At 36.5% G+C, this 16,605-nt stretch overlaps 1 protein-coding gene across 1 annotated transcript in view; it reads right to left on the bottom strand.

Moving 5' to 3' along the window:
* Positions 1-16,605, bottom strand: part of SLC2A13 (solute carrier family 2 member 13) — a 137,605-nt gene that overhangs the window by 33,522 nt on the left and 87,478 nt on the right. Inside the window, exons 5-6 of the mRNA XM_033057807.1 lie at positions 6,398-6,561; positions 2,301-2,421 (exon numbers count right to left, since the gene is read on the bottom strand). Coding sequence (XP_032913698.1) covers positions 2,301-2,421; positions 6,398-6,561 — 285 coding nt within the window. The remainder of the gene's footprint in view (positions 1-2,300; positions 2,422-6,397; positions 6,562-16,605) is intronic.

Raw genomic sequence — 16,605 nt, 5'->3', positions numbered from 1 at the left:
AGCCATTGTTCTTAGAGTAGCAAAGAAAATATGCAAGACTGATGTTATACAGAGTAGACTTTTACTTCCAAATCCTCAGGTTTGGGAATCTTTTTAATTCAATTTTATAATTGCCATGGGGAATACCTCCAAGGCCAAAAAGGAGAAAGGTGTGTCACAATGTAAAGCTCAGCCTTTAGCTTTTCTCTGGTTTGCAGTCCCCACCTCCTCTACCTTCCAAGACCATGCATGTCATGCTGAAGTTCTTCTAACCCAAGTGGAATGCCAAAAACACCATGTACTTCCTCGGGACAAAACCATTATTTTATATTTCATTCCGCTTATTGACAATGTGCATACTCAGATCTTAAACAGCCACTTTTCCAACCCAAATATAATATATGCTTGTAGGTCATACCCTTCAGAAATAATTAATACTAATATTCATGATGCTGAAGGAATTCTTCCTTTGGCTTCATCTGGATCACAGTTTGGTGAGGCATAAAAATTCATACAGTTTTAAGTATACAAGTGTGAAAGTCATTATTAGGCATATCAATCCCTACTTTTTTGTACAAACCTTTTAAATACTGGGTGCTGTAGCCTAATTCTGTGCTTTGTGGGCAAATGCATCCATTTATTATTTTCAGCTTTCCTGGCTTTTGTATCTCTTGACTAAAGTATAGTAAAAGATTAAAATAGAAGCACCTAAAGCTTTCTCATATGTGGCTCATTATTTCCCTCTCCATTCACTTCCACCTTTAAACAGAGAGAGCTCCTTCTATTTCAAAGTACTCTCAAATTAAAATATTTAAATTATTCTACTGCTCTTTTTCCAGAACCTTTGAATTTTTGTCTTACCTGCTTTTGCCCACTTCACGTCAGAAACAGAAATCACAACAAATTACAAGTATTCCAATAATTCATGAAACAACACACCTTTATGAGAACTATCTGCTTTAACTTTTCATGCTTTTGTCCAGAAGTGCACATCATGAAAGCCATGAAAATTTTTTTCCTGACTGGCTGTGGTTAATTCAGATATGAAAATTCTGTTGAATATTTTTCATTGTTTTTTAAGTTGGACAAGCCATATTTCTTGTATGTAAATTTTATATGGTTTCAGGTTACATTAACCATCTAGCTTTATTAAATAACAAATTATGAGTTCTGCAAAGGGTGCATCTCCTCTCTCCAGATATTCTCTCCAAACAGTCAACTGAAGTACTGGCAAATCCTGCTCTTTTCTTTTAATATAAGCTGTAATCCTTTTCTTTTAACATAATCCAATTCCAGAAGGAATCTTCCCCCTTTACCTCTTTCAACCAGACTACTTGCCATTTTGTAGACAGAACCATCTCAAAAATTGCAAATTATAGCTGACTCTGCAGTAGAAAACAAGTAAAAATATACATTTTCAATATAGGAATCATTATATCTGATAGTATCCTGGGTTGTGGTAATTTGAAAGTATTTACACTTAATGAAGACTTTCCATCCCCATCCCAGTTTCCTATAAATCTTCTGATCCTCAGAATCTTTCACCTAAGACATTGCTCTGGCAAAAGAAAAGCCATGAATCATATTTCTAGCCAATATTGCTATAAAACTAGAAGTGTATCTCTCATTTCTTGATATTTATTTCTACTACAAAAAGAGATTTTGAACTTAATTAGGAATTTCCTCAGCCATTGAACTAGCTTTCCCTGGATAGGGAATTTTCTAGTCTGTCAGTTAAATGAAAATAAAAGCACTCACATGTGAATAAACCCCACAAAATACAGAAAATTACACATTCTTAAACCCCCAGAAGTAATGTTATTTGAAACTATGACTGCATGTGGAAAATAAGTCAAAACCAGTACATTTATTATAATTTTTTATTGGTATGTAATTATCTGAAAACTACTTTTTCCTCCTCAAGAAAACAACAGGCAAGGAATACATCTTCTTGAAGAGTTTACAGCTGCTGAACATGACAAACAGATCAATAACAGCAAGCATTTTTATGAATTTCTTATCAAATATTCCTGTGTACACTGTAACTTGTAGCAGGTATGATATATTAGAAGAGGTATATGTGGAATTTGCCATTTAACCACGTTACTTAGTCCAAGAAATTCCAAAGGAATACTCAGAGAATTTAATTTAAAAGTCTAATTTTCTCTACAGGGTAAGTTAGTATTTTAAATTTAGTTGTCTACTTTAGTTCCTTGTACTAAGCTTTGTGAATAATTGTCTATTATTCACACTAGGTTGTAAAACTCAATTAATTGGAAATAATCTTCAAGAAGATTGGATGAATGACCATGAAATCTCACCTGTATTTTGTGCAGGTAGAGTTTTGATGTGAAGGATCTGGTGGATTAAGGGTGATTCTTGGCGAGACCTGAGCTGATAGCAAAAATCCCGAAGCTAGGATAATGAGTGCTACAGCAGTACCTAAAAATACAGATAAAGAACAATGTGACACTTTTCTCCAGAGCACATGAAACAGTTCTCTATTTAACTGAACTCTGCTTGAGAAAGGAAGGCACCCCATCACTATGCATACAGCATTCCCTAAGGAGTTGTGACGAGAACCTAAGAAAAATACCCTTTGCTACATCCACATCCTAAATTGGGTTAGATGTTAAAGTGCACCAGCTTTCATCTCCAGATACCAAATTAGTAGGTTGAGACTCTTTTAATCTGTGGAATTGACAACTGCTTGAATGAACAGGTATTATTATTTTTGGTGTTGAAAATAATGTTATAAAATTTATTAGTGGCCATCATCATATTTCTCTCCACTCCCACACCCAGACTTGCAGGCTTCTCTGTAAAACAGAAAGCAGCATCAGCTTTTTCATTGACTCCACTTCCCTTTGTGAAACTAGAGAAATTTGACTTTTCATAAGAACACCATCAAAAAGTGCAACATATCTTATTTCAAAGAGTACACAACATCTGCTGGGAAAAAGTTGCCTTTCATCTTTTTGCTTCTGTTTCCCCCAACAAATTTCTTGTGCACAAGCTGCACAAAATGACGAGAGGAAGATGACAAAAAGGGTTCACATTTTGTGCAACAGGCCACCACTGGAACATATCTCATAGTTTTCCTACCTTATTTGCCACACACACAATACACTGTATCATTTTAATGAAAATTGACAAACCTCACTACTCATGATATTACTGCAACTGCCTCAGATTTATAAAACTTTACCTCTTGCTACTTGATGACACATTGAGATCTGTGTTATATAAAAGTTTCCCAGCTACCAAACACACCAACTATGTGAAAACCTTTCTCAGAGATAAAAATAATATCTAAAGTACCAGGATTTATGTAATAATGTTGTCTGTGACTATGCCTGTGCAGCAGCCATGGCCAGTGGGCAGGAATAGCTGTACCACACACTGACCTGAACCAAGGCAACTAAAACCTTAAACCCAGTCACAACCTGTATGTGCAGGAAGGACCTTCCCACCATAAGATATTCCATACTTGGCTCTCTTCTAGCTATGGCTGGTAGGTACACTAATAATCACAGTTTTCAGGGCAGGCTGGACAGGGCACTAGATGTCCTGTACTTTCAAAATGCCATAAACCAGACAGCAAATAAATTTAGACAGGGTCCATAATCTTACTCATATTAATTCTAAATATGCTCTGTCTCTTAAGTTAACCAAACACACTCACTTTCAGTATCACTGTAAATATCTTGTTTCTTTGGAAAAGTACTGAGTATGTAAACTTGGCAAATGAAGTTTAATATATTTTTATTCTGTGGACGTTTTTGCTATGATGAACAAAACCAAACAATCATAGTACATCATTAGCTCAGGTGGGAAAAAGAAAAGCAAATATCCTGAAGATATTTTAGATCCTCTCTGTTACAAAAAGAGATACAAATTGTACAATGCCCAAGTACCTTTCAAAATGACAATTTCTGAAGGGAAAGAAGAAAATACAAATAAAATGAATAATATATTTGTCATCATTCCTGCATGTTTTCCGACTAATAGCTTTGAAGAAAGAAATTAACTGAAGAAAAAGAGTAGAAGAAAGATAAAGAAATTATAAGATAAAGAAAACTATAAAATGGACAGGAGACTAAGACAAATCAGTAATTGTAGTAAAGAGATCTAAAACAGTGGGATTTTTTTTCAGAAATTTACTATAATTTTTCATAATGCTATCTGGAAGGTTCAATTTTTCAGAAGTTTCTAATATTTTGAGAATGATAATGACATAATTAATGAAATCTAAAACATCTCTGCCAAATGTTTTCAGAAAGCAGAAGTTGCACAAGATTACAAAATTAAATTACAGTAACAAAATCAAAATAAAGCTTTTAATCAAAATATTAGTGTTACTCTCTACTGATTATTCTTGTAGGTTTTTATCTAATAAACATCTAATCAATTAGCCTTTATTTAAAAAACAAAGCACCACATCCTTGCAGCAGCAGGCAAAAGCAGCAGTTTTGTCTTCATTTTATGCAGTGGGACACTGGGGTATACCTGGCTTCCCCAAAGACCAGAGAAGCTGCCAGTAATAACTCAGTGTAAATTGTAATGTCCTTAGAAATGCAAACCAAAGCAGAGAAGTAAGATATGATTACCCTGTGAGAAAACTCAACATGGAAAACAAATTCATCAGTAGATTTAGTAATCATCATTCTATTACACAGCCCTCTTGCTAAGGAGAATACATTATATCCACCGCTACCTAAATCAAATGTTGCATGACAAAATTCTAACTAGTACAGAGGGATGATGTATGACTTCATGACTGTTATCCTTAAGGAGGGACTTCAGGATAAAACCACATCAAGCACTAGAGCTTGGCTGTGACACTGCAGACATACAGCCAGCAACCAGCCACAAAAAAAGACCATTTTTACTAAACAATTACTTTGTGTCCAAAGATCATTAACAAATAACCCTTCAATGCATTATGCTCCATTGCATGCTTTGTAAGAGATATTTATATCTACATTTCAGATGTACTACCTTTGAATATGTTCAGCAGAGACAAAAAGCAAAGAGCTCTGATAATATGAAAAGTCCATGTTGGTTATCACAGCTATAAAGCTGAGTCCAGACAAGCAATAAACTCTTCAAGGGGGTGGCCAGACTTACGAGATTATTGGGGCCAAATAATCAATCTATCAACCAATCAATCCTCTGTTTCAGTAGGCATTAAAGGAGAGGCAGCACCCAAGAATCAGAAGCATCAGTGCAGAGCCTGGAGAGACCCACACCCCAGAAAGACAAGACAGCAGACTGTCTGGAGGCACAGGAGGACATACAGGGGAGATGTATTGTAACTGATGTGGAACAGACTAAAAGTAACAATTTGAGATTTTTTTTTTTTTCACATCTTTTAAATGTGAGAAACACGCTTTGAGTAACTGCGCACCAAATAACTGGTGTCACTGTATTGTTGCTGCTCTGCCTGTATAAACACATTCAAATACTCAAGTGAAGATTAACTCAGCTGAAAGCTGGGAATTGTACATCCAGTGACATGGCAGCTGGTGTCCCCCTCCGCTGTGTTGCACTAACTAGGAATTTGGCTCCTTGACAGCAACAGCAGAACAAAATATGAAGACATTAAACCTTTACAGCTAAATACTTGTGAACACAATTTCAAGAGGAGCAAGAACAGTTTCTCTTTACAAAACCTGTTCCTGTAAACATCTGAACCTTCAGCCAGACATTCAGCCAGAGGCAAGTTTTGGTCACAGAACACTTCAGCAAAAATGAGCACATAAGGCAGGAACAAGCAGGGAATTACCATCCTAATAATAAGACATGCTGAGCATAGGAAGGCTGCTTGCCTTTCCCTGCTTTCAAGAAAAGACATGTGATGAGTTATGGTGTTTGAATATTTGGACAAAATGTACCAAACCAGAATAGTCTTCATCTATCTCATACAGGAGGTGAATTAAAACCACATGAATGTATGTAAGGTATTTACTGTACTCAATCTGAGGTAATTATGCAGAGAACTGCATTACTTTTTATGAAGTGCTGCAATGGCTATGCAATATGCTTTCTCTGGAACACCTTCAGTTCTCAATTCCAATTAATAAGCCCAAAATTATATATGTGATTTAAAAACGAAACACCTGTCAAGTTCCAGGCATTTGATTCCACAAACTGGAAAAAAAGGCTAAATGAAAACATTGTCAAACATGGCTTCAAGGAGAAAGTCACCTAAAAAATAACAGGTTGTCACTTTTAAATTAGCCTCTAGCTGTGGTATTTTACTAATAGTCTTGAAAACCAGTATGATTTCAAAGGAAAGATGTCATCAACACTGTAATTTTAAAGAGGACTACTTTGAAAACAATTGCACTTGAAATTTTATTTTCCTTTCATTAATAATTACGAGGAAAATAGAATACACTAATGAAACACTCACCTGTTAAGCTACCAAGTGTAAGTTTCCGGCGACCCATTCTTTCAACAAGCCAGACTCCCACAAGAGTAAAAATAAAGTTTATAAATGCTGTCAGTGCAGCCAGCCAGATTGCAAGCCTGTCATCTTCCACTCCTGACATCTGCAAAATGGTAGCACTGTAGTACCTGTGAAGGGAGAGAAAAATAAGAACACCACTTATTTCAATTTGGCTCGTGTTACAGTTTCTGATTTAATCTGAAAATTATCATAACAAATATCAGGTGTGACCTCTGGCATAATGCAATTGAAGACTGACACACAATCACCCTGGGATATCAGGGATAACCAAGGCATAACTTGCACCTGACTAAAGTTTTGACTGGAGGACATCAAGAGATGAACTGCCCTTCTCTTGGCTGGTTATATTTTCAAGAGTCAATCATATTCTGCTAGAAATGGGGTTTGCATTTTTAATTCAAATTAATCTGCCTTTCACATCCATCCATTGCTTTATGCTCTTTTTGGGATGTTAGCAGTCTGTATATTGTCTAGGGAAAGAGAGCTCAAAACCAAATAGATTTTCAGTCCTCTTAAAGGTCATACAGAAGTAATCTATGGCATCCAACATGCTGCAAGTGACACTTGCATCCTCTTGGTTTTAGGTTTTGCAGTCTTATTTCAATGCCACTGAAGTGCACAAAAACCCTCTCTATATAGGGTTATTTTTGTCTTAACCAGAAAATGATTGCTTTGAAATGCCTCAGCACCACACTGCGTGGATGTGAATCTGCACCCAACAGGAGCATTTGACAGAATGTTCTACTTCTTTCTAAATGGAATCAATCATTCCACACAAACAATAACTCATAAAAAATTGAACTGAGCAAAATGAAAAGGGAGGGGAAAGGAAGCCTTCTACCATTTTTCACAGGAATCAAATGAAAACAGACTTTGTGCCCATGTTCTCAGGGAGAGCTAAATAAATGCCCAAGGAAACACAAGTACTTTTGTTGATGCTGTAGAAGCACTTTTCAGCTTCTATTAATTTATGCTGACTGAAATACTGAATATTCAAGCCCTTGAACATCTTGCAGTTGACAGGCTATCACACAGGAATAACCATCAAGAATGCCAAAGCTTGTTTATTTTGTCCCTGGTCAATATGTAGCTTGCTTTAATGTCCCCTTGTCTTAATGCTTGGATGTGCTAGCCTCAGGAATGTCAGAGGTTCCCATTCCTCTATTCCAATCACATTCCCCTTTTTACTTCAAATCAATAACCTCTGATAAGCAATATGCTGCATGCCATTTAGGACACTACCATGACTATGCTGCATGTTACCCCTTACCCAAAAGGCATTTAGATACTCCCAGCCCCCCTCCTCAGCTCCTCTTCTCCAGTGCAGCCATCTGAGGCAATGCCTGCACAACCAACTGGAGGTGCAGCAGGACAGAGGCTCCAGAGTGAACCTGCTGGGACTGAGGACTCAGTGCCTACAGGTGGTTTTGAGCCAGGCTCTGTCTCTGCCCACCCCTCAGTGACTGCAGTGACTCACCCAGGCTCAGCTCCAGTCAAGAGCTACACACTCTGAGATCCCAGCAAGGCTGTGATTCTTGGGGAGGGAATATTCATGAAGGGTAGACATCAAAATGCCAACATTAATGTGTCCTTGCTTCTTAAGGCACTCTAAATTAAATTGCTAACTGTCTGTGAAAACTTACACACTGCAGTGTTTCAGCCACCAAAATGATTCAGTCTCTGATTTCCCAATACATCTTTCTTTTTCTGCACAAGGGTAGGAAAACAACAAATGTCAAGTGTTGGCCTGTTGACACCTACTATGAAACTCCTATTTACTTCCACCAGGCAAGGTTTCAGGAAGCCACATTTAACTCCACATGTCTAAATCTTAAAATCCAATTCTACTGGGAAGTCAGAAATTGCCAGTTGTCAGCAGCAATGTACTGCCTATACAGTCAAAAAAAGCAAAGAACAAGGAACCACATAAAAGCATGTAGATGTCTACTGCCTACTCCATACAAACAGGCACCTTTTGCCCCCATCATCCCTTCTGGTTGCTTATTGCACTCACAGGTTATATATTTTCCAACAGAAGCTTAACTGTTTATCCATAAATAAACAATATCTTTCATTTCTGTGGGAAACAAACCAGGGAACTTTAGACTCTGCAAATCTAAATGCCAAGCTACCAAAGCCCAGGTGTTGAGCATAACTATGTGATGCTCATAGCTATTATGGCATGGCAACCTAATTTCAAAAATTTAAAAGGGCACTTACAAAGATTATGACAACTACTAAATATATTTGCTTATGTTCATCTGCTTCAGTATGCCCATTTTTCATACTAGTCTGTGCAGCTGTGCCTGTATGCTAATGTAACAAAACATTAGTCTTTTCAAGTTCTCCCTGATAAGGGAAAAAACCTATGTGGTAGGAAAAGGTTAAATTGTAATATTATGCAAACAGACCTAATATTGCAAGTCCTGCAGGGAATACAGCCTCAGGGACAAAATTGTGCAATCCTAACTTATTTTCTAGAATGTAAAGAAAATTTAAAACACATATGTATCCTTGGAATTTTTAAGCAAATACTATAACTTAGAAAGCAAATAAAGACATGCAATTACAAAGCCACACAAAGTAACTGAGTTGGATATACAGAAAGATTTTTAATATTGATTTCTGAGGATTTCAAAATTATCAAGAAATGCAACTTTATCAATTGTTCTACCAAAAGTTGGTGCACATTGAAGAAAAATAAACCACGAAACACTTCAACATTCAAGCCTCCTCAGACTAATCCTTTGACTAGATACTGAAAATGCACTTTTGAAGGAAATCAGGCACCTGAAAACACTTTCCCTCCCTTTTTTCTTTTAGTGAGTTGGGGTTTCTTAAAAGCAAAAATGTCAATTGTTTAAAGAAAAGGATAATTTCCTCCCTTCAAGCAGGTCTTACAGACAATTCCAGATGCATCAGGGTTCCCAGTTTAGCATCTTGAGCAGCAGAGAAGCTGCCCACCAGGCCAGGCTTTGTGGCTCCCAGGGAAAACAAATGTTTGTCAATAAGCTGCTATCACTGCTCTGAGTGTCCCAAACTTTCACAAGATGCTGCTCCAGCCCATCTGTCACACCAAGTCCACTCCAACAAAGTTTCTGCTTATGGATTTCAGCCTTTTTGGTTATAATTTATAATTCTTGCAAAAGGAATGAATCTAAGGCTCTCTTTACAGAAACCTGAGGAGCTCTTCAAGGAAAAGGCTGCCATATACTCTCTATGTCTATAATGGATTTTTTAAAATCAGTCCCTGGGAGACAACCTGGGGAGCTGCCACTATACATTTAAATTAAACCTTCAAATTCCCTGTTTGGTAGTAATGGTGTATTGTGTTATACATGCTTTCAGCACACACTGAAATGGCACAGTGAATGCCACTTACTACAATCAATAAATTATGGTAATAAAAACACTCAGAATTTAGTACTGCTTGACAGATAACTATTTACATCCAATAGGTTATCTGATTCAGCATGTGTTATCCATGTACAAGCTATGTGAAAAGGATCTAAAAATTACCAGATAATCATGGTAATTAAGAAAGCACTGGATTGTTTTAGTGTTCAAACAGACTAAACTCTATAGCTATTAAGTGATATAAGTGTACCAGTGTTTGACAGGGATTAAAAATATCTTTAGAGGATAAAGATCACCAAGATACACAAAGAAATTGATTTCCTCAAGATACCTCAGTACTGTCACACACTTACTGGGCCACATGAAAACATTCTTGCAGTATCTGCTGTGAGACTGAAAAAAAAAATTTTTTTTCTATTTTTTAACTTATTTGTTCTGCACCAGATACCTCTTTGCCAACAGTCAGTGTGCTTTTCACATTCAGTAATTTCTGACTGACTTATGTGGGTCCTTCCCAGGTCTCACCTGAAACTATAGGGGACAGAAATTGTTTTGCTCTTTATAACAGAAAAACTGTAAAATACGAAGAAGAGTTGGATCTATTCATGAAAACAAAAGAACATTAGACAAGAAAATAATACCAAATTATATATCAGTTTGTAAAAAAGTTTTCTTTAAATATTTCAGACAGAACCCCAGTAGCAAAAACCCATTAAAGACATAGGTTGAATTTATTGAAGAGGAAAACTGAAAAGTAATAGGAACAAAGTCATTATCATCCTCCTCCTCTTCCCAAAACAGAGAACAGTTTCCAGCACAGAAAAAATAGGTTGGAGTCCATAAAACCTGTATGCTTGCACTGCAACAAAATGCAAAGTAACGTCAACTTTTTAACCTTGTCTTTAGTGCCTTTACTCAACAGATGAGTGCATAACTCTTCATCAGAACCTTTATGAAAGAAAATCACCACTGCCATCCCTGTTTTATAAATGGGGCTTTTGGGAAAGAGGAGGAAGAAGAAGGACTATTTGCAGTTATCCAGCAGTACTAACTGCAGCAGAATAATGACACCCCAGAGTCTCAATGCAGATAAGTGCTGTCTGCAAATTAGTGAGTATAAAACCAGGGAAAGAAAATCCCCCAGGTGTTTCACAAAACATACCTTGTTCAATTATTCATTTATTCTGACAATTTCAGTTAAATTTAAATTAGGTTTAATATTCCAGGGTATTCTAATCCCTGCTGTAAGTTCTCTGGGATCCCAAAACGTGAAATCCATCCTCATTAAAATCAATAGACCTGCAGAGTGTACATAGCACTAAAAAAAATTAAAAATCAAGCTAGCCCCTGTGTTTAAAGCCAAGGCCAGCAGCAAACAATGGGACTGTAAACACAGCAGTCTCACAAGAGCCAGGAGCCAGCATACTTAGAGTAATGGGAACTTGAAAGGCAGGTTTAGATTAGATGTTAGGATCAAATTCTTTCCTGTGAGGGTGGTGTGGCACTGGCACAGGTTGTCCAGAGAAGCTGTGGACGTCCCATCCCTGAAAGTGTTCAAGGCCAAGTTGGGTGGGGCTTTGAGCAACCTGGTCTAGTGGAAGGTGTCACTGCCCATGGCAGAGGGTTGGAACTGGATGGTCTTTATGGTCCCTTCCAACCCAAATCATTCTATGATTCTATGTTTTTCAATTTTAATTAGAAGATGTTGCACTAATTTTTTTTTTCTTGCACAGCTTAACAGGCTAGAGAATGGGCTGCACTTCTGGAAAGGCACAAGAATGCAAAACAGACAAAACTAAATTAATCACAAGCAAAGCTATTAAGATGGCAAACTGTCTTCCTGAGAAGAAAATAAAGGGAGAAAAATATAACCAATATCAGACTCTATTGCTGGGGACACAGAGTTGGACAAAAGGGCAGGAGAGTTGAGACAGCAAACAGTTAAAGACTCAGTGAGAAAAAACTCTTCTGCAAGGTGAGGCTGGGAAAGGCCCTGGCACACGGGGCAGGGCAGAAGTGCCCAAACAGCAAAGCAGCCACAGCAGCCTCAGGCACTGCTCTCATGTTAGGAAGGAGCACTTAAGCCCCTGACATGATCCTAACACATATACCCAATGGTGGAATAAAAGGTGGAAGCCTTCTCTAACAGTGTTGCATTCAATATACACTTTCTTTTCATTCTTAATTAGCAGTTACAGCACCAGAAACACACACACACACAAAAACCCCTTAAAAACCTATTGGCACCAATCCCACATTCATTCAGGAAAAACTCCACGATGAGCAATGAGGAATAGCAGCATGCATATGTGCACATGAGTACACTGTAGCTGCAGTCACTACTGGGCACAATGCCCTTACTAGTAACAATTTTAAGCATATGTCCTGTGTTTAATTTAAAAAAAAATGTTTCTGGGAAATAACCGGCACAAAAGTCTTCCCTGGACTTAAATGCACAGATGTACCCATATTACCAAAAGTCATTTCAGGACTGTTTACAAAATAAACCCAAAAGGGTAATTCTGGAGTGACTCCATCTGAGCTTGTATTTGTGGTGGCAGATGAGATCCTTTTCAGGAGTACAGGTTTTGGCAAAAAATATCCTAATTTGACAGCCTCAACTGACCATTCTAAACCTGCATTCAGGAATTAATATTTTTAGATTTTTCTGGAACTAAATTTTAAGAAACGGCAGGTGCTCAGTGCCAATCCATACCACTCATTTGTGGCACTTTAATTGAAATTTCTAAATCAAATCTCAGGGTTTAATATTCATATAATCAAATATTACCCTTGTGATATATTTCAGACATACACTGCACATAGTCTAGATCTTAACAGACTTCTATATTCTCCTTACTTTGGAAACAAAAGTAATTGCACACCAAACTAAAGCATGTGCAGCGTGAATATTAATCCAGCAGTGTCTGTTTGTATTACACATTTTTTTGTTGCCCTTTGTCCCATCTGTTCTACCAGAAAAAGGAAACAGTAATGGCAGACCCAAAAAAATTTTTATGGTGGAATTGCCAATGTAGATTTTTTCATTTCATGTTCAGGATGGGTAAAACCATAGGATTTATGTTAGCATATAAATGACAATCAAAGCCCAAAGGATTTAATTTCTGATGTCTGAGTGATTAATCTACCTGAATGCAGTGCTTGGATAATGCTTTTGAAATTTCCTCTTCATTTTCAACAGTAAAAGTTGTCAGAATAGCCTCATTCTTTCCCTCTCACTTACTGAAAATGAATCTGCCAACATCCCAATTACACATTTCTGCTTTTCTGCCAATAAACAAAGCATCAATCAGAATTTTTGATGCTCTAACCTGAGAATTCTATTAGACCTTTTCCTACCCATGCTGCTTCATCTGTGCCCTGGCTATGCTTTGTAGAGACACGCTGCTTGCCGCAGAGGTAAGAACTCGACTACAATTCCCAGTCCAAAAACTTTAATAGAAAAATGTATCAGCTGTAAAGACTCAGAACAAGCTTTTAGTACCACTAGAGAACCACTTGCAGAAGCTGAGCTTCTTTCAGAAATTTTTCCTGAGGAAACTGAATTTACTCATTCCTCCAAGGACTTCACTTTTAGCTTGCACTTTCTTATTTGTTATGTGAGTGCAAAAACATTTCACCAGTGCTGTGAAGTTGGTGACTTCTGCACCAGTTGCCGTTCATAAATGGTAAGAATAATTATCATTAAAGTAGCCACGAAACAAAACTCTAGCAGAGGGTCACAATACATTTCTAATGTACTGTGAGAAACATGTTTCAACACAGCCTGCACAATGGCAGCAAAGTGATGCGCTGTGAATGTGCTACCTGTTGAAAGGGACATACACATTGTTCTTCTCTTCAATACAAAACGTAGCGATTAAGTATCACACCAAAATTGTTACAGCTATTTAAAGCATATTTAAAGCATGGCAAAGACTAATGCAATACAGAGTTAAAGGCTAATGTAACAGAGTTAGATTCCCTACAATGCAGAATAGTAACCTTTTAATCTATGAACCATAGGTTGGACAGCAGATTTGTTTGATAACCCCCGGAGTGTATTACACTCTGTATACTTCTATTCAACAGGGAAATTTCACTCTAAATTTATACAGACCATCTTACAGTGCTGTATGAAAGTTATATATGACTTAACCACATAGCAGAGAGCTTGCTGCCTCCATTTACTGCTTGTCTTATGTATTTACTTTGCATTTAAAATTCAGTGAAGCTGCTAGAAAATAATATAAAACAAAATTTAAGATAAAGTTGAATGAAGATTTCAACACAAAGCCAAGAGACAGCTGAAAAGATACTATGCTAGATATTTCTAAGAGCCCCTTTTGAAAATATATTTTACCTTCTCGCTGAAATAAATCACTGTTACTTGGAAACACCTAATGAAGGATAGATACAGAAGTCTTTGTGTTCAACTGCTTTAAGCAAATACTTTCCACTTCCACAGTTTTGCTTTGTTACCTCCAGGTAAAGATCGCTTTCAAGTTTATCATTTCCTTGTTGCAACTAATTAAGCTGCCAAGTTCTAAATCCCTGGCAGCTTATCCAATTCAGACCAATTATTTTATGTGCAAGGACAGCTTGACTACATTAAATTTATTTCTCTGTCCTTCAGAATTTATCATGGGAGCTCAACGCCAAGATAAAAAAAAATATTAATCAGAGTTCTATGAATTTGTAACCTTGGAGATGTAATTTAATTTCTTCACATTTGTTTCTCCTCTGCAAAGTTTTAAATACCTTTCCACACTTCTCATGAGAAGATTCACATGTGGATAATACTTGAAAACAGCCAGAAAAGAAAAGGCAAACAAAGTAGGTGTTGATCAGTTCTCCTTATGCTCAGCACAAGTACACTGTGGAGGTCTGTGCTACAGTCGAGAAATACATCGCACGGGAGAAATGTCCAAATGGGGGAGATGAAGAGTCAGGTTATTCTTCAGGGCAATGGAAATGAAATCCAGATCTTTCTTTTTAAGTGATAAGAAGTTAAAATTGTCTTTTGCTATCTTTCAGACTCTGATTAAGAAAGTGCTGTCAAGGTCATATTCCTCTCCATATGAGGAATCTCTTCAGGAAAGAATGACTGGACAGAGTGGCTTGATTTTGAATATAACATGCAACAATTCTCAACACAACTTCAGCATTGATGTGTTCAAGTGACAAGTACTTGAAAAATGCTTCAAAAGGCTACAGTAATAGCATCAGCACTGAGCCTGCACTTGGCAAACACTAATCACAAGAGTAAAGCTAAGAAAATTGAAGGTATTCTTTCTTAATTAAAGAAATGGAGACAAGGAATAAGGAAGAATAATTAGATTTCTTTAGCTGTGTATTAATGCTACAACATTGTGAAAAATTAATCTAACCATAACCACACTATATAATGTGTTTTATACTCATCGTTGTATATATTTCCTTACTGGAAATCAATTTAATGTTCCAAACAGTAACATCCAGGGTGCTACAATTCTCAGCCAGGTACAGAACAAAGGGTCTCACTGGGAGTTAAGCAGAATATGCTGCTGAAATAAAGATTTATTACACAAATACAGTATGATGAGAAGGTCCTGTAATTTTCCATGTTTATGCTTCCATATATCAATGTATATATTCAATATATACATATACAAAATTTACAAGATTTACAAGATTTAACAGTGCTGAAAATAAAAACTTTAATATGCAGGTAGTCTGCTGTATGTTATGCAGGAAGTTTCCCTCTTTGAGCTATAACTTCATCTTAAAACATGAAAGATTTGATTTCTGATAGTATCAAACTCGATGAGAGTATGAACAGGATCACAGTGAAAGGAATAAAGTTAATGAATCTTTCCAGGATCTTTTTCTCATAACTATCCTTAACAACATTTTTGCTTATACTTTTACTCATACTACTCATTTTATTACTCATTGAACAATGCCACCTATCCTTGAACTAAAGCTGAATTAAAAAATCAAAACTTTCCAGATAAAATAAAATTTCAACGTTTTCTTGTTCTACCAAAATCACTTACTTGTTCAAAGAATAAATATCTGGTTGTTCTACAGCTTAATTTTGCTTTATAAAATCAATGCACTGTATCCTATTTATCCCATTTTATTTTATCTAATTATTCTTCACACTTGAATTTCTCTTTTTGCTTGTACTCCCGTATTCAATAATTTTTAACTGCAATCTCTTGAACCAAGAGCTGATCTGCTCTACATTTCTACATCACTTAATGCAGCCCTATCCTGCTTCTCAAATAAGCCTTTAAAATGCAATAATTACACAAATACATTTATTTAGCCTTGAGGTCAGCTACCACAAAATTGTTCATTTAATGAAACAGCTGTATGTTTTCCTGTATTCATATGCCAAATTGCTGTCAATGGATATAATGATGTCCCCTTCTGAAACTTCCTATTATTCAGCTATTCCTGGATTGAGTAAGGCAAAAAAATACGTTTTCAAAACTTTTTTTTTTCTTTCTTTTCCTTTCTTTTCTTTATTTTTAACAATAGTAAGTATATAAAATACAACATTATGAATATAGAAAGCCAGAGAAGTCAAGCATTCAAATTGATGGAATCAGAAAAGAGGAAGAAAGTCCCATCACCACACTGACTGTGCCATTACCTTACCTGTGAGATTAATTGTGTTTTACACAGTAATTGTTTTTATACACATTTTTCAACATCAACTCCTCTCAGCAGGTAAGAACAAATGGTAATCTACGCAAGGTTTGTTTAGAACAATCTTACGCATTTTATGTTAATAATGTAGTAAG

This window comes from Catharus ustulatus, chromosome 4, assembly GCF_009819885.2.
Source record: "Catharus ustulatus isolate bCatUst1 chromosome 4, bCatUst1.pri.v2, whole genome shotgun sequence".
Classification (NCBI taxonomy): domain Eukaryota; kingdom Metazoa; phylum Chordata; class Aves; order Passeriformes; family Turdidae; genus Catharus; species Catharus ustulatus.
This window is presented reverse-complemented; position numbering and strand designations above follow the sequence as displayed.